At 51.8% G+C, this 21,802-nt stretch overlaps 3 protein-coding genes and 3 pseudogenes across 3 annotated transcripts; 3 read left to right on the top strand and 3 right to left on the bottom strand.

Annotated features, from left to right (window-relative positions):
* Positions 1–642: 642 nt before the first annotated feature.
* SAPIO_CDS6964 lies at positions 643–5,629 on the top strand (annotated as a pseudogene; the record flags this gene model as incomplete).
* A 559-nt stretch (positions 5,630–6,188) lies between these two features.
* Positions 6,189–7,731, bottom strand: SAPIO_CDS6963 (uncharacterized protein; the record flags this gene model as incomplete). Its single annotated transcript, XM_016788921.1, has 6 exons — positions 6,189–6,283; positions 6,340–6,738; positions 6,802–7,254; positions 7,341–7,505; positions 7,590–7,599; positions 7,654–7,731. The coding sequence occupies 6 exons, from the start codon at positions 7,729–7,731 to the stop codon at positions 6,189–6,191; spliced, it is 1,200 nt and encodes a 399-aa protein (XP_016641445.1).
* A 2,349-nt stretch (positions 7,732–10,080) lies between these two features.
* Positions 10,081–10,995, bottom strand: SAPIO_CDS6962 (annotated as a pseudogene; the record flags this gene model as incomplete).
* A 1,169-nt stretch (positions 10,996–12,164) lies between these two features.
* Positions 12,165–12,881, top strand: SAPIO_CDS6961 (annotated as a pseudogene; the record flags this gene model as incomplete).
* A 586-nt stretch (positions 12,882–13,467) lies between these two features.
* On the bottom strand, positions 13,468–17,682 carry SAPIO_CDS6960 (uncharacterized protein; the record flags this gene model as incomplete). The annotated part of the gene is made up of 5 exons (XM_016788920.1): positions 13,468–14,667; positions 15,058–15,830; positions 16,374–16,436; positions 16,496–16,945; positions 17,031–17,682. 5 exons carry the CDS (start codon positions 17,680–17,682, stop codon positions 13,468–13,470), a joined length of 3,138 nt encoding a protein of 1,045 aa, XP_016641444.1.
* Positions 17,683–19,387: 1,705 nt separating this feature from the next.
* Positions 19,388–20,930, top strand: SAPIO_CDS6959 (uncharacterized protein; the record flags this gene model as incomplete). The annotated part of the gene is made up of 4 exons (XM_016788919.1): positions 19,388–19,609; positions 19,670–20,315; positions 20,418–20,742; positions 20,852–20,930. 4 exons carry the CDS (start codon positions 19,388–19,390, stop codon positions 20,928–20,930), a joined length of 1,272 nt encoding a protein of 423 aa, XP_016641443.1.
* Between the last annotated feature and the right edge of the window lie 872 nt (positions 20,931–21,802).

Here is a 21,802-nt window from a genome sequence, read left to right as displayed (position 1 = left end):
CCCACAGACAGCGCCGTCCCAGAAAGAACACATCTCCAATCGCGGATCGCGCGTGCACATCGAGCTAGAGCGGGAGATTTTTCTCCTTTCCTAACGGGGTCTAGAGAAAAGTTTCTAGCCGCTTGACCAGCCCTAAATTACCCCTTGAAGCTGTCAACGAGTACCTAATGTTGGAGGCGAGTCGTCTCATTGGTACGACGCACACAGCCACTGCTGCTCAGCGGGGCGAAGATTGTAGGATCCGGCGCTTACGGTCTTCATTCGTTTCAAGCCATTCCCAGGACGCCGGGTTCGTCTTCTTGGACGGCACAATTCCTGTCCATGTCCAGTCATTCTAGGACTTAGGACCCTGGTTGTATAGGTTATAAAGACCCGCTTTTAAGGCGGATGCTGTTTTCCGCCAAGACCCTGGCCTGATCCTCCACAATCCTTTTCTTTTTTTCCCTCCCAAGTTCATGGAGCGTCTCTCCCGTTCAAACACACTTTTTTCTGGTCAGGGAGCCCCCAGAAAGGAGGCCTTTTGATCATCCTCCCCAATTTAAGCCTCCCCCGCGTGGGTCCCCGGAGCGACATTCCCAGGCCGGCATTTCCGAACGACGACGCCAGAGTCCATCCGCCCACCGCCGCGGATCTCACGGGACAATGGAGCCTCCGCGGGGTCATGACGATCCTGCTCCGAGCGGCTTCAATTCCACAGCCAGCTTTGACACCTCCTACCAGAGCGGTTACGTCCGCCAAATCCCAGAAGGATCTCCCCCGCCACCGGCCCGAGCAACACAATATGCTGCGGACAAAGGCGCCGCATACCACACAGTAGGAATGGTCCCTGACCCCCCTGCGTCGCGACCGATTCACAGCCGATGGCCGCTCCCCGCGTGGCTTCTCGAGATCGGCTCAACGCTACTCAGCATCTCGGCGCTGCTTGCGGCGATTGTGGTGCTGGCCACGCAGAACGGCAAACCCGTTACGGACTGGCATTTCCCAGCTTCGATCAATACCGTCGTTTCGGCCCTCGGCGTCATCTCGAAGGTCAGCTTGGCGTTTACGATCAGCGCGTGTTTGGGACAGCAAAAATGGAACTGGTTCAGGACGCATCAGGGGAATCTGAGCTTATTCGAGATCTTTGACTCAGCGAGCCGAGGACCCTGGGGCAGCTTGGGTTTGCTTATCTTTGCAAGAACAATGTAAGTGGTAAAATGCACCCCCCTCGGTTTTAGGCTGCCACGAGAGTATGAAGAGAATTAACTAATACTTGGGTTGCGATAGAAATTGGGCTATTCTCGGCGCACTAGTTACCATACTGACGATCACCTTCGACCCCTTCCTCCAAGCCACCGTGTCGCTAACGGGCGAACTTACTCTGAGCCGATCCTCCACGGCCAACTCTACCATCTCAGTCGCTGAGAACATGCGCATGGGGAGCCTGGCAGATGCTGGCGGTACGGCTGGGGTCGGTCTTTTCGCGGACGGCACAATCATGGACGTGTTCGACCTTCGACCCGACTTTGGCCTCACCAGCGCCATCTACGACGGCTTCTTCCTCGGCGCGAAGGACTCCACCGCCCGGCCTCCTCATGTCGCCTTCTCCTGCGTGACGGGGAACTGCACCTGGCCAGTTTTCACGAGCGCCGCCATCTGCAGCACCTGTAACGACGTTAGCTCCACGGTCGTGCGGAAGCGGCGTGAGGGGTGCAAATCCCAGGACGCCACGAACCAGGAACTGGGTGTAAACGTTGTAGAAATTGGTCCCTGTACGGAATATATAGCGCCGTATGCCAACATCAAGCAGTTTGATGGACTTGCAGAAGCTCCAGACGATCTCGGGGACTCAGTTCAACCTGCCACCTCAACCTTTGTCGGCCTCACAGCTAACACGACGATGGACTATCGATCCACTATCAGCTTGCAGGATCACGACACCTTGTTCCATTCCTTCCTTATGCTTCGTGCGCCGCAAAACTTCATCGCGAAACAAATCTCGTGGGAGGACGCAAGCATCGAGGCGACAGAGTGTGGGCTCTATCTGTGCGCCGCTGCGACCAAGGCGCAGGTCAACAGTGGTGTCTTGACGGAGGAACGCCTCGGCGTATGGTCCAACCGCGTGCAAGGTTCCTGGGACAGTCTCGCCACCGACAACAAGTCTCGAAACTTGGTTGCCAATGTATATCCGTCTCTAAAACCCATCACAAAGCTCCGAAGTGACATCCAAGTGTCCATCCCAGTCAATGAAATCGAGCGCCTCGGAGCCAACGGATCGTCCGTCTTCAACTTTACTCAGGCGAGCATCATAGGGCTACAGGAGACTCTCAACTTGTTAACGCTCGGTAACAACCCCACAAACGAGTCTCTTCTGGTGTATCCCACCAACTCCCGCAACAGCGAGATATCCGCTCTCTCCCATATCCTCGGCCAATCCGACAACCTCACCCACACGTTCGAAATGCTCGCCGAGCGCCTCACGGTCCACATCCGCGACGGCGGTAGGAGGATCCAGGAGGGGACCACGGACGAATTCATCCTCCTTATTCACGTGGATTGGCCCTTCCTCATCGCGCCCATCCTAGCCGTCCTCGCCGGCTGCTTATACTTTGCCGTCATCATGTTTCAGACATGGAGACTTGGGTTGCCCGTGTGGAAAGAGAGCGCCTACCCGACACTCACGTATGGGTTTGATGAGAAAACGCAGTCGTTGTTTAGAGGGGCTGATGGACATGGTTCGGAGGCGGGAACCGCGAAGCTTTTGAGGAAGAGGACGCAAATTGGATTTATGGACGGTCAGGATGGATTGAGATTGAATCTTGCGACACCGCCAGGTCGTGCGTAAGGATGGAGAATTGTAATGGTAATGATACGATGATACGACATCCAAAATTAGCAATGTAGCATTAACGGTAGCACTGGATTTCACTGTTTTCAACATGGTAGATTGGAACTATGCGCTACATATCTTCCTTATCAGTCTCGTACGTCTAGCGGAAGGCGAGAGGGTTCGGATTCGGGTCCGCGAGTACCGCAAACGTTCAATGAACAATAGCCATTTCCAACGCCGACATCCTCGCTCATTCTTGTTCTATTGAGAGGTTCGAACTAAAAGCAATACACTATCGTGACGGGAAAGGAGCACCGCAAATTGAGCTCCGGCAAATATCGGCATGTTTGCCAAGGTCCGCCACTGAGGCAACGCGTCTCCATTTGCATTGGTTGCATCTGTCGCATATCTCGTGTTCCTTACGCGGACGCTCACATTGGGTAATAAAGCCTTGCTCAGGAACTACCCCAGCCCTCTTCACTCCCAGATTCGATGGCTTGACACAAAATTCCTCCGAACTCGCGGAATCATGGCAGCTAGGGCGGAGACCGAATTTTCCCCACACTTCGCTACGGCATCCGACGGCGCCAAGTTGAGCTACTACTCGGTCGGCACTGGGAACAGCGTCCTGATACTGCATGGCGCATTTAGCTATGCTCTCTTCCACAGCGAGCTGGCCATCGCACTAAGCCCGTACTACACCGTTCACGTCGCTTCTCGTCGAGCCCGAGGACTCTCCGGACCATACCCATCATCTGTGACGGATTTAAATCCGCACCCTCCGCCATCCGGGGGGTCAACTGAGACGCAAGAGTTCAACGAGACCCTTAGGCTTGGACCGAAGACATACGCCCGAACTTACAACCCAGCCTTTACTGCCGCTGTCACTGAAACCGAAGTCTCAGATATAGAGGCCGTCATCGAAGCTACAGGCGCTGTTTACATCATTGCCATCTCCTCCGGCGCTTTGTTGGCACTCCAATGCCTCCTTCAAAAAGCCAAGTCGCCGACACTCTCCAAAATTCGTAAAGCCGTAATCTTCGAGCCGCCTATATTCTTCACAGATCGACCCACTTCCTGTAACATCGGCCAACTCCCTCACTTCGAGCGCCAGCTCGAGGACGGTGATATAGTTGGCGCCGCCGTTACATCGATGCAAATTGTACAGCTCGGCCCGACGTGGATCCCAGGATGGCTGATGAAGTTTCTATCGGGCATGATGTTCCGGGCACAAGACAGGGATGTGGAGAAGAAGAAGGTGGGGGGTAAGGAAGACAGAGGGGTTTGCACAATGTCCGGCCTCGCCAAGCTCCTTCGGTATGATTTTGCTCTTGTAGAGGGCGTGATAGCTGAGTCCGGGCAGTACGAAATTCTCTCTTGCGAGGAAAATGACGCGGGAGGCGACGCTGGTACGGAGAGGACTGAACTTCTTTTACTTTCTGGGGAGAGGAGCCCTGCCTTCTTATTAGAGGGAATGGCCGTCTTGAGGGAAATCATCCGTGGCGCGAAGAGTGTTGCGTTTGACGGCGCGGGTCATGAACTACTCTGTAATAGAGAGATAAGAGGGAAGCCGGAACGAGCGGTGCCGACAATTCGGGAGTTTTTCGGTTAGTTTAATATAGCTCCCAGAGAACTCTCAGAACATTGAGCCCATCCGACGCTACATAAAGATTTTTTTTCGGTTCTATTATCAGTCTTAGTCGAATTCATCTCTCTCAATTGAGACAACTAGAAAACCCTAATAATACTGACCAGGATTCAAGCTTGAACGACAAGGGTTTCACGTGATAACGAAGGATCAAACTGGACATAAAGATCGCAGGCACGCCAGGAAGCTTCAGTGTCTCCTGGACTCCTGGCGTTAAGAAGAATCCGTTTGGGAAATCGGCGATGATGTTAATAAGCTGTGTTAATACGCTGTCTCTTACCTACTTATAAACTATAGGATATAGCATCTATCTAATCTGGTAAGTTTGGGACATCGCATCCATGGATTCACTGTTCACTGACCCCTCACAAAGGAAAGTGGCTTCATTCCACCGAGTTCTGACGAGCGAGGATATGGAAGAAGTGGCAAACTTGGAGGCGAACTCGAAGAGCTTGTCGTTTCTCGATTTGCCATACGAAATCCGACGGCAGATCTACCGGCACCTCCTCTATTGCGAGAAGGTCAACAAGGAAATTAGCCCGGCTACGAACGAGATCTTCCTTCCCCTGTATGCAGGAGACCCGCATGATCCCCTCTACCCGTCTGTTCTGGCGGTCTGCCGCTTCGTACACGAGGAGGCTGCAGAGGTGCTCTACGGGGAAAATGAGTTTTATCCCGCCTTGGATAATGACCCTGAGCGCATCGTGAAGTCGTGGTTTATGGCGGATCGAAATGTCGCGCGGGTTGCCAGGTTGGACCTATCAATCAGACTCTGTCCAGAATTCAACCACGACGGATTGACGCTGGAGAGGGTCGTGGAGATGTTCCCACGGCTGTACTCTGTTGCCATAGAACAACCCTTCACAATCGCCCAGTGGGAAGATTTCATCAGGGAATCGGCGGACACACTGAACACGATGCGCCAGGGTCGCATACTAGTGGACCTGAGCTGGAAAAACACGATATTAGACCCCAAGATGAACTACAGTGGCAGTGAGACACTTAAAGCGCGGTGTATCGCCGCGTGCAAGCCCGTGGTGGAGAAGTATATGCCGGACAAGGCAATTCGATGGGAGTTTAGGGAGAACGACGACGTACTCGGCCTATTTTTCGAGGTCTACCTTTTCTGGGGCGGAGCGGAGGTGAGCGGGATTGAGTTTGACCGTGAGTAAAGTGTACTCTGCTTTAGAAACGGTCACATTACCGATCTTGGAGGCGGGTTCGGGTGCCTTTCTTTGTTCTGTATTACATGACATGTGTGGTAAACCGGCGGTCATGGGGCGTCATTGATTGAATCATCCATTCGGGAAAAATAAGCCGGTTCTTCGAATACGACGTATATAAGTGAATGTACAGAACACCTTGAGTGTAGAGGTACCTTTCTATATGATATGCCAAAACGCCCCATAATACATCAAACACAACTCCGAATCACCAACCAAAGCTGATCAGAAACCTCTCTCCGGTGGAGGGATGCCCCCAAGGACATTCACGAATATGTTTCATTCACAACCTTGCCACATGTAGCTCAAGGATCACCTAATACGGGGTACTAAATATGGATTTCATATTGCTATCTGCCGTAGAGTACGTTTTGACTTAACAATCTTTCTCCATAATAATACCAGTTTCATTGGGTGCCCTTGACGTGTTCGACCGCTCTCTGCCTTAAGAGGGTCAGGTACCGGATTGAAAAATTGACCTGCTGGTACTGCTATGGATTGCCTCTTCTTAACACTTGCAAGGCTTGTCAATGCGGTACATGAACCAGTATGACGGCCAGCCGGGCTGTTCGTGAATAAGACGGACGGTGACCTTCTTCGTTCCTACAGAGGCTGTTAGAGACCCCTTCCCAAATTGTGATCACGAAGTGAAACCTTACCTTGAGGAATTCGGAAAGAGCCCCAGAACCCATCGTTAGCAATACACCCGAGGGCTCCCGCACCGTTTGCGGCCCATGAGCTCTTTGGGTTGATGTTGGCCGTATCCCACATATCTTCTCCGAGGCTAAGTCTGCCGTGGGTTCTGCCGACCTTTACGCCATCAGCGAAGACGTCGTACTGTTCCGTAGCCCACGAGACATCTGCCACGGTGAAAATAAGGTCGCCCTCGTAGCTGCTCACGTCGAACTCGACTTCCCTCGCCTGCGTAGTAGTCCGAGCGTCGAGCGTCCAGTCCTTCACCTGGTCTCCGATACAGGGCGTGTGCTTGCTGCAGGCTGCGTAAAACTGGATCTTGGCCGATTCGGAGGCCTTATACGTGACATCGCTGGCTAGGGTTCCTACATTGTTGAGCGGAAGGCTGTTAGAAAAATCTCGATCGCACTACCAAGTCCAAAACTTACCAGCAGGAATCATGTAGTTCGATCCCTTCGCCGGCTTGACCTTCTCCCCCTTAATAAAGAGTTCAAAGTTCTGGCCAGATGTGAGCGCCAACCACGTGTCGAAGGGATACTTGTAACCCGCGACGGCGATGTTCGGATTGGGCACATTTGCCGACCCAGCCCCTGTAGCCCACAACGACTTTTCGCCCTTGTTTACCTCGAGCGAATGCGACTTGCATGGCGACTTATCCTTGGGGCACCTCCACCATTCTTCATCGGGTTTGGGAGTCGGTTCCCCGCACTTATCCTTGCAAAAGAGGTCGACCAGGCCAAGGAGGCTTGTAAAGTAGTGAGTCAAGTCTTCAAACGCATAGGCCTTGTCGTGACAACACTCCGACAGGCTTCCATGGAACCTCTCAGCCAGCTCGAACTTTTTACGATCGCTGCAGCGCCACGAGGGATCCGGGTCGGGGACTTTCCGTAAAAATTAACGGGGGACAATATATTAGCTAGAGGTGACCACTGGTGTTATTTCGCGATGACATCTGGTTATTGCTTACCTGGGGACACGCATCGGGAGTCCTTCAGAGTGTGCCCCTTGGGGCAACACTCCCATTCGCCAGTGTCAGCGTTCCTGTGGAGGGTGTCCACGTCGTCGTCTGGCCCACAGATGGGCCGGCTTTCAACACACTTCCATCTTCCGTCGACCTTGGACGGGACTTGCCCTGTTATCATTTGTGTCAGTGCTATTTGCGAGATCTTTCTGATGGCACCGCGTATGGGCAGGATGAACGCACCCTTTTCCTTACAAAATTCGACCTGTGTATCGTGTTAACCTGCTGTTCCTTTCCTATCTCGAACGGCCATACATACGATGTCTGGGCTTGGAGTGTCGGTGGCGACAACCCCCAGCACATAGGCGAAGAGGGTCATAGGGCCGAAGACTCTCATAATGGAGGCAGTATTGCGGGTTCAAGCTCGTGGAGAAGGGTGATGTTTAGCTCTTGCTGGAGGAGATGGCATGCGGATGACAAGGAGAACTATGAACGATTTCGACCGGCTCAACACCCTTACTTATACACTTTTTACAACACCGGAAGGACATTCTGGACATCAACGAAGGTCCGAATATGACCTCAAGACCTCGGTATCGTGGGTCAAGTACAGGCTCAGCTCACGCAAAGACAAATATTCCTGGGCAACAGATCTCAGCTCGCCACAGTAATGCTCCTTTGAGGAGGCCTGAGGTCGATCAAGGAAAGTGATTACTGATAATAATGACAATCGTGTACTCCTTTCGGTCTAGCTAGTCCGCCAAGCGATCGTGGCTGCATCGGCCCGTCCAGATTCCACATCTTTTCTTCCGCTCCCCACTGGATTGTTTACCCGCAGCTAGCCACAAACACTCAATCGTTCCCTCCCCCACCCTATCATCATATCCCTGGGATTCAGATGCCAGTGGATTAAGCTGCCCCTCGGGATCGACGCTCGATATACATGCATGTCAAGTGCGGGACGGATGCGACCCACCGTCGGATACCCCGGTCGAACGCAACAAAAGAACCGAAAGCAAGCACGAAATAGACCCGCTTCCTTTATTTTTAGCTTTTCACATGGCCTCCTTTTCGTCTTTTACTTCATAATTTGCGCCGTGTGTTCCCTCATACCAGCTTTTAGTCCCCAAAATGAGATTATCCAGTTCTTTGGTAGGAACCAGTGGGGTTAAGAGGCGGTGTGAGGCATTAATGCCATACAAAGTATGATTCATGTGCCTGTGGGGCAGTACGCCCAAAGAGGGAAACAAAACGACAGAATGCCTAGCCAAGATGTCGGAGTAACCTCCATATTGCCTGTGGCTTGCCCGAGAACTGCTGAGATGGCCGCAAAAGTTCAAACTCGTTGTGATCGGCCGAGCTAGACGCCTGTAGAGCTGAAACAACACAATATTGGGTGAATAGTTGCCGTCGCCCTTACCTCAAGGAGCTAAACGAGACGGATGACAACATGTGATGCTTATTATTATTATCTTAGCTGGGACAGGGACGCTGGGTGAGTGATTTGGCTGTTTCCTTTTACACAGTTATGGTGGCTGGCTCAGTACAGCTGAGTTGCCGCCATATTTGCACGACGGCTTAAGTCTTTCTCTTCATAGCATAGCAATTAACATAAGTGCCTGGAGCAGTAAGAAGAGACTGGATAATACGAAGACTGATAAAAAAGGAGCTAGCTGAGATCGAAGTGTTGATCATCGGTCGGGCATGTGCTAGCTGGCTCTGGCTTGAGCTTCATGAGAACGGAAGAACTTGGTTCATATCCAGGAGTTGGAAGCCACCATACTTCGAAGGACGAGGCTCCCTCTCAGGCAAGTTCGATGGCGGTGCCGGATATTTCCTTGGAAGGAAGCTGCCCTCTCATCTTCCCCTCACCTTGGTGGAACCATGGAACGCAGTGGAAGGATCAACGCGTGGACGACTGCGACAACGGGTTAGCGGTTGCTGGCGCCCAATAGCCTCTGCCATTATAAGATGCTCGTGGTGTAGCTTTTTTACTCTTCCACGCTTCGATTTTTCATCCCGGCCTGCCATCTTTATTACTCGGTCATTTATTCCGGTATTGGGAGTCGCCAAGGGCTGAACGTATCCTTCCAGCCGGCCCTCTTCTCTTTAGCGACGATCTTTTCGTGGCTCGGCCTAAAGTATTTGGCGAACTTTCGACTTCCCCTAGATGAAAATCGGTTCGCTGATTAGTTTGCTGCAAACTACTTCCTCTTTTAGTGATCGTTTATGTTCCTTTCTACTTCGGTTACCAGCTTCTGAGACGGGGGAGGAGGACCCGAAACGTTATTACATTTCCCCTGGTCCGCCTATCCTGGGACAGCACATGAAATGAAAGAGAAATACAAATAGGAAGAAAAATTCATGAAATAAAATAACATAAAGGGGGCCAAAAAGATTATCGGGACCTGCCGTTGCCAGCCTACTGAGAAAAACCCATTACATCCTGGTCCAACCAGGGGTCGAACCAAGAACACCTCTAGCGCTTTCACCAGCTGCCCGGGGGATGAAGGCCTGACCGTTCAGCTTAGCCGGTAGATCCCTTAATGTGAACTGGAATCATCCACTGCTATATAGTTTCGCTCCTTCTTCGGTGGTGGGCGGCGTGGGCTGGGTGGTTCCTTCATCCAGTGATGGGACCCCTGATAATCGACGGGAGTAAGAGCGTAAGAGGCGATATCTTAACCATGAAGGCCTTTAACAAACTAATCGATTATATAAATACATGGTTACTTCTCCTGGGAACTCAGATTATATCTAGCCCTTTCAGATACGTCTCGACGTCTGTCAACTGAATACTCCTTGCCGCGTTGATAGTCTGTGATAATGGCCACGCCACTCCCCTTCCCTGCGCAAACGTGTCGCGGTATTTGACCATTGTGTTATTGGGGTCCTCCTCCAGCTGCTTCTTCAGGGTCTGTGGGTCCCACAACTCTCGCGTGAAGGAAGTTTCGAAGCGCTCACCGAGGTACTCAGCCAACTGCGCATAGCTAACCGTGTCTCCGGCTGTATACACAACCTGATTTTTGATGTCGCGCGGATCAAGAATCACGTCGGCAGTTACCCTGCCTATATCCGTCGGCGTCGTTACGGTAATGCTGTTTTCCCAACCACCCAGGGCCCGAACGATCCTCTTGGCAAGATCCACGACGCCGAACGCGGGTATGAATAAGAAGCTCATGAACAAACCCGTCGACACAATGATCCATTCCGTTTCCTGCTGGCCCCTCAGCGTCTTCCTCACGGCCAGTTGCTCGTCAAAGAGGTCCTGGGAGCTGCCCTCCCCGATGATGTCATAGTCCATGCCGAACTGCCACGGAAAGTATCGCCGAACCTTGGCTTCCAGGACCGCGTCGAGGATTTTCTTCTGCGTGTCGGGCGGAAGTCCCATTCCCGTGCAACTTACGACGGTGTCGTAGTGGCTGAAAATTGCCGCCAGCTCGGGTACTGAGTCGAGCGTAATATTTCCCGGCTCAAGGTGCACACCCAGGGCCCGCAAGGTCTCCGTCGTCTTTGCCTTGGCTGGTTCTGTCGACTTTATAGTTGATTGGCGCAAGAGAACAGACAGCTTCGTGTCGTTGCGTTTCGGGTGCTTTGCCAAGGCTTCGAGAACGGCGAGACCAAGCTCACCAGCACCGAGTACGAGGACGCCTTGGGCCATGTTTGTTGAGTTGGATTGGTTGAAGAGAAGAAGGAAATATATCTAGTAGCCTGCTCGGAATTGCTCAATTCTTTCGAAGGCATTTGCGGTGGTATATATACATATATTGATAGGTTTCACCTCCAGAGCCAGAGCATAAGGTGATTTAGTACTGAGGTACATGCTTGATGCAACTGGCTGACACAGCGATTTCTTGATTTATCAGCATCTGCAGATTACAACGAACTTGGCGACAATTGTTTCCGACCTTGTCTGTTCGATTCCCTTTCTGCGAAAATGGCCTGGGGAGGATTGGCCGGATCGCAAGCGACTTAGTAGCTCCATAAATAGCATGGGCAAGGTATACGGAGTACAGATGGCATGGAAGCTAGTGGAAGTTATCTGGGGAACCCACTGAGCAGTCCGAGCATTCAACCCGACTTTGGTGTCACCGACATATTCTCATCGTAGGTGAGCAATGACTGATGTCATATCGGATATTAACCATCAGGTCCTTCGATGTTAAATCCGATTAGAATCTCGTCGAATCATCATTCATGGTTTTGTCCGAAACTCGGAACAGAGACGCTGATCCCCGATTCCCGGCTTGGACGGGGCTAAGGTGGGCTTGTCTATTACACATAACTAAACCACTCGAGGAGCGGACGGGATTAAGGTATTAAGAGAGTACTTGGTTCGGCCGAGACACATGTTTTCACGGATGCAAGCGTGCCATATTCACATCAAGCCGGCGACGAAGTTACCAATCAATGAGACCGAAGGAAGGGAAAAGTGTCGGGGGTGTGTGATGGCTCGATTGTCCGTGGATGGCGCCGCCTTCGTATCAAACCCCGCTTCCTCCATGATAGCACTACGAGACGAGAACGGCCCGGACCTACCGCCCTTGACGCGGGACTATCGGTGCTAAGTGGTGTGGACTACCCAGCCAGTCTCACTACGACCGAAGGCTCCTGCCAATGGTTCGGCCGAAAAGAGGGACGGCCGGACGTATGCCTTCTACGGATTTCCCTGTTCGTTTGTCTCTATAAATGGGGAGTATAGCCCACGACGAAATGATTAATTCGACAGAATATCGACATCCAAAGAAATACGCACCCAACACTCCCACCATCTTTATCTATCCCCCTCTTTACAACTTGTCTCGTTTCTGCGCTCGTACCCTCGCCAAAATGGATTCCCTCAGCAGTGGCCCCATTGCAGATCTTCTTAAACAGCTCCACCAGGAAGCCGAAGCAGCTGATCAGCCATTGCTGGAAGCTTACAGTAGCGGCGCCGACGGCGAAGAAACCGACTACAAAGATATCATCGGCCAGTTCATCGAATCTGAAACCAAGGATCTAAACAAAGTCTACAGCGGACTTGCCGGCAACTTCCTGAGCGTCTCCCCGGAGTTCGGACGCTTCCTCTACATGTCCGCGCGTGCCTGCAAAGCCAAGCGCATCGTCGAGTTCGGCTCCTCCATGGGCATCTCCACCATCTACCTGGCCGCGGCCCTGCGAGACATGGGTGACCGTGACGGTGATCGCCGCTTGATCGGCACGGAACTCGAGCCCAGCAAGGCCGAAAAGGCCCAGGCAAATATTTCCGCGGCTGGACTGACTGACCTTGTCGAGCTGCGGGTCGGCGACGCGCGGGACACTCTCAAATCGGGCGTCGGCGGCGATATCGACATGGTGATGCTCGACGGTGCATTCACGCTGTATCTTCCGGTTCTCAAGCTTCTGGAGCCGTATCTGAAGCCGGGCGCGCTGATCATCGGGGAGAATGCCTTCAAGGAGGCTGGCGGATATATCGACTATGTCCGCGACCCGCAGAACGGCTATCTTTCGATTCCCCTTCCTTTCGATTCGAACCGCGGAAATGAATTGACGATCAAGACGAAGTGATCACTGTGGTGGACAACTTCTGCTCATTGACCATCTTGTTAGATAAGCCTACTGGGGATCACAGCTGGATTTTGTAGGTTGGATTTTGCAGGACGAAAGGTTCAAGTCCTTCTTTTTCCGTAACAAGTATGCATCGTGGGATCGGGTAATAAACACGAGGCACTTTCGCTTGCAAGATGTTCTTCTGCACGATTCGTCCCTAGCTAGAAATACCACGAAAACTCCTCTCATACAAATGACATGTCTTTCGTATTGTCCCGATTCCAACCCCGCTGTGAGCAAAACATTGTCCACCCTCGTCATCGACGTCCATTTGGCTCGGCCGTTGCGCTAAACAGCATGTAGTCGTAGCCCTTAAGCAAATCCATCCATCCATCCAATCTTTGACGACATTCCAATACGTGGCTACCATCACTTCCCTGTTTATCCATGGCTGCCTTGGCTGTTATTTGGGGAAAACTACCCATTGGGTTTTATTGTTCCCAAGATTGAACCGTTGAGCTATTACCAAACCTGAGATATTCAACGCCCTGGCCCTTGGCTCTATAAATAACTGCCCATTTAGTGGTGAGTTCCCGAGTTCCCTCTAGTCTACTGCTCCTCTTGAGCATGATTCCTGTTCCTTTCCACTCTGGTCGGTCGCCTGATAGCTTTCGGTCGTTTTATAGAGCTGTGACACCGAATTGGAGATAATTAAAATGGAGCTGCTGTCGAACCCAACCTCGTCTGACCCTATTAACTCCAAGGCTTCGGCGAAGCAGCAATCGAGGCATTCCTCATCAGCTAGAATAGTTCGCGAGTGTTCTGGTAATGATGGCTTGCGAGTCCGGATCGCTGCAGCCCGCACGTTGTCGCCACCAACTCTTCCATCGCAGAGCATGACTGGCTTACCATCGACGCGTGCTTGTATAATCGGGTACTGGGAACAGTCAACCAGAATGTTCCTCTTGGATAGGTCACCACATCGAGAAGCCGACCTCGAACAGTTCACGAGACCCCTCGCCTTAAGCGCAGACAAGACTAGACACCCAGGAGAGATGGGAACAGTCGCACAGCCTGTCCCAAGGTCGCCTGTTGCTAGGACGTAGGTAACCCGGAGGGATTTCGGCGTCTCTGTAAGCCTCAAGGATATCTGGCTGAGCTTTGCCAGCAATGCATTAGCCGTTGGTCGCGGGGCGTGTTGCGAAGCTAGGCTGTCCTGAACGATTCGGAAAGTCTTGCGGTCCTTTTCAATCCGGCCTGGCACGACATGAACGAGCCCAGTAAGCTCTGGGTTGAGCGTGAATTCCCTCAAAATGTCCAAGTACACACAAACTCCACCTTCGCTCATCGCAGTGGTTCCTAGACTGGCTCCTGGCCACTTGGCTGGATACAGGTGGCCTGTGAATAGTATCAAGGCATCTGTTAACCGATAAACATAGTCGTGTCCGATTCCCCGCTCGAAGAAGTCGAGGATGAATGTGATAGATCTTGGTCTCCTTGATTGCCTCTCGAATGGCCTCCTGAGCTGCCTGTCGTAAAATTCCTCGAGTCCGCTGCGCATGGGGCATAAACCATCTGCGACGGAAAGACTCGCAAGCGTTTGAGCGACGACTAAAACCGTCTCCAACATAATTACCAGACAGAAGCTCCCGGTATCCGTCTTGCCCCAGTCCCGGCACATGACACAATTGCACAATCCCTGAATGACCGTCAAGTTTTCCTCATATTTTGACTCCGCGTCCTCTATTTTCATGCGAACGGCTTTCTCCATGCCGGGTTGAGCGGGCAAAAGTTCTGGAAACCACTGCAAAACAGTCCGGATGAAGCCATGTCCGTGGGACCTGGAAGAATATGAACACCATTTCACACGTGTCATTTTATCGAGAACTGGTACCCCAAGCGCAATTGCCTTAAAGATACGAGCCGCAGATCCTAAGACCATTCCGACGTTCATAGGAGTTCTCATCAACTTATCGAAGTTGCTTCCAAAGGTGGATTTCAAACAGGAATCCCAGGAAACGCGGCCGCTAACGATCGCGCAGCTCATGGCCCCCATCTCCCGAAAAATAAAGTGGGCGCAGTCATCAAGTACATATGTTCTGCTTGCCACTTCGACCTCGTTGCTAAGAGGATTGGAACTGCCGAAAGAGATGTGTACTTGCGGATCCTCACTCAAGGGAAAATTCGAATATACCATCTCTCCCTGTTGATTGTAAATGACGACCCTGAGGCCGTAAAGCCACTCCCCAACAGCTGCAATCCATCCTACCACAGAGCATCCGGTAATTCGGATGGCTTGCAGGCTTCCGGACGCCACTTTTCCAATGCCGATTATGGCAGCGGCGAGCTTCTCGGGGAGAGGACATTCTCGAAAACTAACCGCTAACTCGGCAGCTTTGCTGCGCAGTGGCCTCAGATCCAGTTTCATGAGACCCTCGGCGAGAAGGGGAAACTTTGTGGTCGAAAAAACCCCCTCACAGGCGCGAATGATCATTAGCCACTGGCTGAGCGAGGGCATGAGCTGATCGGGAGGATTATGTTGTAAAACTATGTTGTGCATAACGTCGGCCGCAAAGTCTTCATGGTAGCATTCCGCGAGCGCGGCGCAAAGAGCCAGCAAACCGCATCCCTGGTCGGTAGCCCCCAGAGTCCGAGCGAAACTCTGAATGCCAAAGCCAAACCAGAGGAGGTTTCCATACCCGCCATGGCTGGGTAGGGCAGTTAACGCAGCCTGCACGTTCTGTCGACCGATACGAGAGAGAGGGAACTTCTGTGCTATCGCTTGGCCGATGACGAGGCTGTATGGATCTACTCCAGCGGCTGCGAGGCGACTCAATACCCCGACTGAGAAGGATACTGTTTTTTGGGTGAGGTTGTCCCAATTGACTGCCCCTTGCAGTTGGAATGATCCGGCAGCGAGCGGCGAAGATGAATCTGCTGAGCTCATGTCTGTCTCGATGGGTGGGTCTGGTAGTAGTTAATGGGTGAAATGTACTTCGTATTCTCTCCGGCTTCGTGTCGCCGGTTTGCTGAAGCTTATTGAATAACTCAGTACCCCGCTCAGATCACGCTTACGGAGGAAATGCTGTCCTTTATAGAGAAATCGACGTTACACTTTGTGTGGTCCCAACGTACGATACGCAACACCGTCCTTTGGACACGAATTTCGCGGCCCATTACATTAAAACTACGAATGGACATCAATCAGTTTACTTGAAATGCCGTGTAACTGTGTAACATACACCGCCCCCACAGAGCCTGGCGACCCCCAGAGATTCCCTCCCCCACAACAACAGACGCACACGATTCGTCTAGGAACCCCGGTTTCCCCTACAAGGGACTGCTGGTATTTCGCGAGGGTAGTCTGGGAGTGTTAAAGTCGTTGGAAATTACATCCATGTATGATCTACTTAAACGAAGTAAAACCAACACTATATAATACAAGGTGTGATCCCGTCGTGATACCCAACAAGTTCTTAGTGTCACCCTCCGTCACCCTCCATTCCTCACCTCGACCCCTCTTCTCGTATTCGGGTAACGTAGCGGGGTGACCACTAAGAACGTGCTTGCCCTCTGAGAAGCAACAGGTGTCTCTCTCTCCACAGTTGACGGAGAAGGGGGATATGACCCACCATCCACGTCTGACGATGGGCTGATAGAGGATCGTTTCGAGAAAAATGGAGATATCCTCGAAAGCCTGCGCAGATATCCGCCTTGATGATGGCTGGGCTCCCTGTGTGGGAGGGGATTCATAGATAAGGGGCTGATAAGATCTGGAAGTCGTGACGGTTCGAAGGGAGGGGGCTTGCTTGGCAGAGGCGTATCCGGAAGAGGCCAGGCGACAGTGATATCTCTTCGTGGCAGAGTAGGAGGAAGAACAGCCGCAGTCTCGGCAACGTCACTATGTGTCCTACTAGGCTTTGACGACTTGCAGGGGAGCATCTTAAGCAGGAATGCAGCGATTGTTTGGCCTGGAGACGGCAAATGCGCACCGTCCTTGGCTTCGAGATCGATATATGTGTTTCGATTTCGTCGTTTCCGAATGAAGAAAAGCAGGATTCCGAGTATAAACGCACACCCAGCTGCCGGTCGGTCAGTTAGATTCGTTAGGCAAGTAAATGCAGGGAGTCCTACCGGCAGTACTCAGTGATATCCCCACCACCTGACCTGCGGAGAGCCCTTTCATGGTCATGACCATCTCCGGAGAAGGCTCGGAGGATTGTGTAGCTTCGGTGGTTGTCGTTCCGATGGGAGTCACTCCCCAAACAGACGTAGATGTCGCAGAAACGCTGGAGGCGACGAATCGAGTCTCTAGGGTGGAGCTAGATGATAGGCTTTCCTGGGATATTTGGGATGTTTGGGATGTCTGGGATGAAAGGGGAACAAAGCTGATCAATAGAGTTGACGACGGCGAAGGGTCGGAATTAGTTGTCAAAGGTGGTTGCAAAGCCGGTGTCGATGAAGTTTGAGTTACAGCTGACGTCGAAATCGATGTCGACGATGACTCTGTTGTCTCAGGCACGGGTGTTGTCGGTGGCGGTGGTGGAGCTGGCGGCGACGGGAGAGGCGGAGGAGACGATGACCTAGGGCTCGGCGGGCCAGGAGTGGGCGGACCAGGGCTGGGCGGAGGTCGAGGAATGACCGTTGGCCTTCCTCCATTCCCTTTACCCCGGCCCTTGTTATGTTCGTCGCCATCTTCATCCTCATCCCCATTCTCGTCTTCCTGGCTATTGTCGTTCCCCTGGTCGTCCTCGATTTCGTCAACAATCTGACGGATACTCGGAACAAAAGCCCTTTTCCGTCGTCGCAAAAGGCTCATGATTAAACTCGATACATATCCAGCCCGTCTGCTTCTTCGAGACCACGGAATACCCCCAATGGCTTTTCAACAGGTAGTTCTGCAGTCTAGTTGAACAACAAGTCCAGTCGCTCACTATAAAGGAGGCCAAAAATTTATTGAACATTTCAGCGGGGTTTAAATAAACGAACGGACTTGAATGCGCTGGCCCGCACACCCACCCTCGCCCATGAATAGGAAACAACCAAACCCACAGCCTCACTCATTCAGCGTTAGTTCAAACACTCTTTCGACGGAACCACTGTCCCGTTTCCAAGTTCACACCCCACAATCTGCCAGATGCAATGTTAATTGGCGTGATCTAGTTGATGTGCGACGATCTCCTCCCGCTCGGGCCAGGTTCCTTGGCCGGGAGCGAGGGACCTGCAGAGGGGTCCGTTTCAGAATGCGACCGTATCCTTGCGCTCATCACCAACCACTCGACTGGAAGGACACGCGTGGGAAACATAGGTAGTCTTTCGTTTCACATTCTGCTGTGTAGTGTGTCTATTTAGGTTGATACCTTTCCCCATGCAAGAGTGTGCATGCCATGTGTTCACCTGGCGGGTTCGGTATCCGTCCTAAGATTCCCAGGCCAGCGGGGAAAGTTGCTGCCGACGGAATTACCAGGAGCTTAATTATGTTTCAGGTTGTTCAACATATTTTTCTCGATGACTGGACGCAGCCTACGATCTGGAGCAGTGGACACTCCTCGTATTCACGACCCTTCGATCACTTAACTTCCCTCGTATCGTCTCTAGGTTAATCTCGTCAACGACTCGTAGTGCGGCGATCAACAAACCCATGCTTGCCCAAGGTTGAGGCGCCTTCCTTGTAGAGGCCCACGTTGCCTATCACGCCGTGATTATATTCTGACCTGGGATAGCTGAGCCTGTTCTCCTGCTCCTCCCGCGACGCCCTTAACAACACACTTCGTCTCCTGCCTCGGATTTCACAGTAAACCAGAAGAAGTAGGCCTCTTGAGTCGATTCTAGGCTCGGCAGGAACAAACTCACTACGAAGCAACATACTTTCCTGCCGGGCGTTGTTTTTTATTTTTTTATTTTCCCCCCCATTCTTGGGCCATGTGCATGTCCCTGTGTGGCTTTTCCTACCCCAAGTCAGTAACTGGACTCGTGTTTCCCACCTTCACCACGAGATTGAAAGGAGGTCCTGCCTTTTGCACCGAAAGATGCGAGGTTACTCCGTATTGCATAAAGAGCCACTAGGGATGTCTTCTAGAAATAGCACAATGTACGCACCAAGAGACCGGATAATGTCCCACATCCATGCGACTACATAAAGCCTTTGATCCTTTGCTGGCGTGGACACCATGTACACAATGCACACCATTTGACATCTACAAAAGCGCCTGTCTCCGTGGAGCAGGGGAAAAAGAGGAAGATTGAGAAAAAGTAGGCATCAGGTCATGATGCAGAGGGTGGCTTGCTGCAAAGGAGGTCATTGGATCTTAAAAACAGGCGTTCATGGCTGAGCATGAAAAGTCAACTGCAGACACAACCAATAACATCCCGCCATGACACCTCGCAGAACAAGGCACTCTCTCAGGCGGATTGAGAGTCGCAGCCCAATATCGTCACGAAAGGGAAGTCAACCCTTCATCTTCCCCTCACACCTTCGTAGAACGCTCAACTCGAGACATAACCATTAACGACAATCGAGCACCATGGACCCTTTTTCGGCACTGGCCGTGGCGACCGCGGCGCTCCAGGTCATTGATTTCTCGGCAAAGCTGGTTACAACGGGTACTGAGTTGTTTAAACACGGTTCTACCAACCGGACTATTGATTTGGAATGGGCAGCTACGGAGCTACGGGACTATACTGAGCGTCTGCAGAATGCGCTGCAACTTGGTCCTAATACCCGCAGCCTTGCCGAGGCCGAGTCTGTGAGTATCGGTTTTACTTGGGAAAGGGGAGAAAAAAAATGATGTACTCACGCACTGCAGAAACTTTGCGATCGTGCCGGTGAAGCTAAGCAGCTGGCAGAAGAGCTCTTGCAGCTCATCAACGAATCGAAGAGAAGAGTCGGGAAAAACAAGGTGTACGAGGGTTTCAGATCAGCCTTGGTTACCATCTCGACCAAGTCGAACATTGATCGCATAGAAAATAAACTAGACTCTCTCCGCAAGGACCTTGTTTTGCATATTCTAGTCACGCTCAAACTCCAACACCAACTCGCCAGCGCTCGAAGCGATGGTAGGTTCGAGTCTCTTGGCAAGAGCGCCAAGGCCATTGCCGAAGGGATTCTCGATAATCGAAATTACTTCACCACGGGCATAAAAGACCTGGAAGGCGCTATCGAGGAGCAAGGTAGGGGGATCCAAGAAAGACTCGAGGAAACCGTGGCTGCCATCGCAACTTTGCAGCAGACGTGGATGTCGGAAGAGTCTCTCCCCAGACGAGCCGTTGGATGCAATGACCTATCGAGCGTGTTTACACAAGATAGCGTTGCGGACCTTCGAAAACTTCAGGCTGATATCGTGGACTTTTTATGGTTCAGAGACATTCACGCTCGAAGAGACAGGGTTATGGATCCGTACGAAGAAACATTTAGCTGGATTTTTGATGACAAGGACGACGCCACCGGATTTCGTAAGTGGCTGAGGACCGAGGGCGGTTGTCTATGGATGTGCGGAAAGGCCGGATCGGGAAAATCGACGCTCATGAAATTTATCTCGAAACATCCTACAACAGCTAGGCTCTTAGAAGATTGGCGCTCCGAGTACACCATGCTCACAGCCACATTCTATTTCTGGAACGCCGGAAACACCCTTCAGAAATCGCAGGCTGGCCTTCTGCGATCCATTCTATACGACGCGCTCGAGAAGCATCCTGAGCTCATCCCCGTCGTATTTCCAATGCACTGCCGGTTGCTCTCTCGAGGACGAACACTGGACGGAGAGCCAACGCTGGACGAACTCAAGACAGCATTTTCGAACCTGATGAAACAAGAAGTCGTCCCGATGAAGATATGTCTGTTCATTGATGGCGTGGACGAATTCGAGGGTGACCATGAAGAGTTTGGAAGGCTTTTAACATTGGTAGTCTCGCACCGCGTCAAACTGATGGTTTCAAGCCGACCAACACCTGAATGCTACGATATTTTTGACGGCTTTCCGCGGTTTCAGTTGCACAACTTCACTCAGAAAGACATTAGGCGATATGTTGAGGGGCATTTATTCCCGCAAGGCCCTGGCCGGTCCATAGAGTCGTCGAGAATAAATTCCAGCGACATCTCCAACCTGATCGACGAAATCATGGAAAAGGCATCGGGAGTATTCCAATGGGTGGCATTCGCTACCAAAAGTCTGCTTTCCGGGCTTCAAAAACTGGATAGTCTCGATATACTGGCCCAAAGGTTACGGGAACTACCGCCGGATCTCAATGATCTATACCGGCATATGCTAGCGAAAGTCCATCCTAGATACCAGGAATATTCAGCCATTATCCTCAGAACTCTTTGCCGATATATCCATGGCGGAAATTTCGAGCCCATGACCCTCATCCGCTTAAGCTTCGCAACTGACGGGGTGGAGGCGGCTCTTGATGCCGGGTTTTGCCCCTTCGATATACAAGATGGACTGGTCAGATGCAGACAGATGGTACAGCTCATAGCGAATTCATGTTGTGGCCTGGTTGAAGTAAACTGCATACCTCGATCAGGGTCCCGTATTACGGGTGTTAGGAGAAAGAGTGAATCAGGTTTTGAAACTCATCTACCTAGGGCCGCTGATCTGCTTGGCAAAGCAACGCCGGAATTTCCATTCGGGGTAGAATGGTTGACTGCGGAGGTTTGTTTCCTCCACAAGTCAGTCGTTGACTTCTTATACACCCCTGGTGTCGAAGAGGTTCTTATTGCGCAAAGCCAACGACACCCTGAGCCATCCCTCACCCTAGCTGCAGCGAGCTTAAGATATCTAAAAATGCCCTCACCAACAAAGATGTCCATTGGTGGGCTTTTATTTCTAGGATCGGTCGAGATCGAGATAATCCAAATGTTTTACCAATTGTTCGAGTTCGAGCATAGAAATGGGCCAGGAGAGATCATTCTTGACCTTCTCAAGCAGTTCGATGTGGCT

Source organism: Scedosporium apiospermum (assembly GCF_000732125.1).
Source record: "Scedosporium apiospermum strain IHEM 14462 chromosome Unknown SEQ_SAPIO_0109, whole genome shotgun sequence".
Taxonomy (NCBI): domain Eukaryota; kingdom Fungi; phylum Ascomycota; class Sordariomycetes; order Microascales; family Microascaceae; genus Scedosporium; species Scedosporium apiospermum.
Note: the sequence above shows the minus strand (reverse complement) of the source record. Positions and strands in the feature narration are given on the sequence as shown.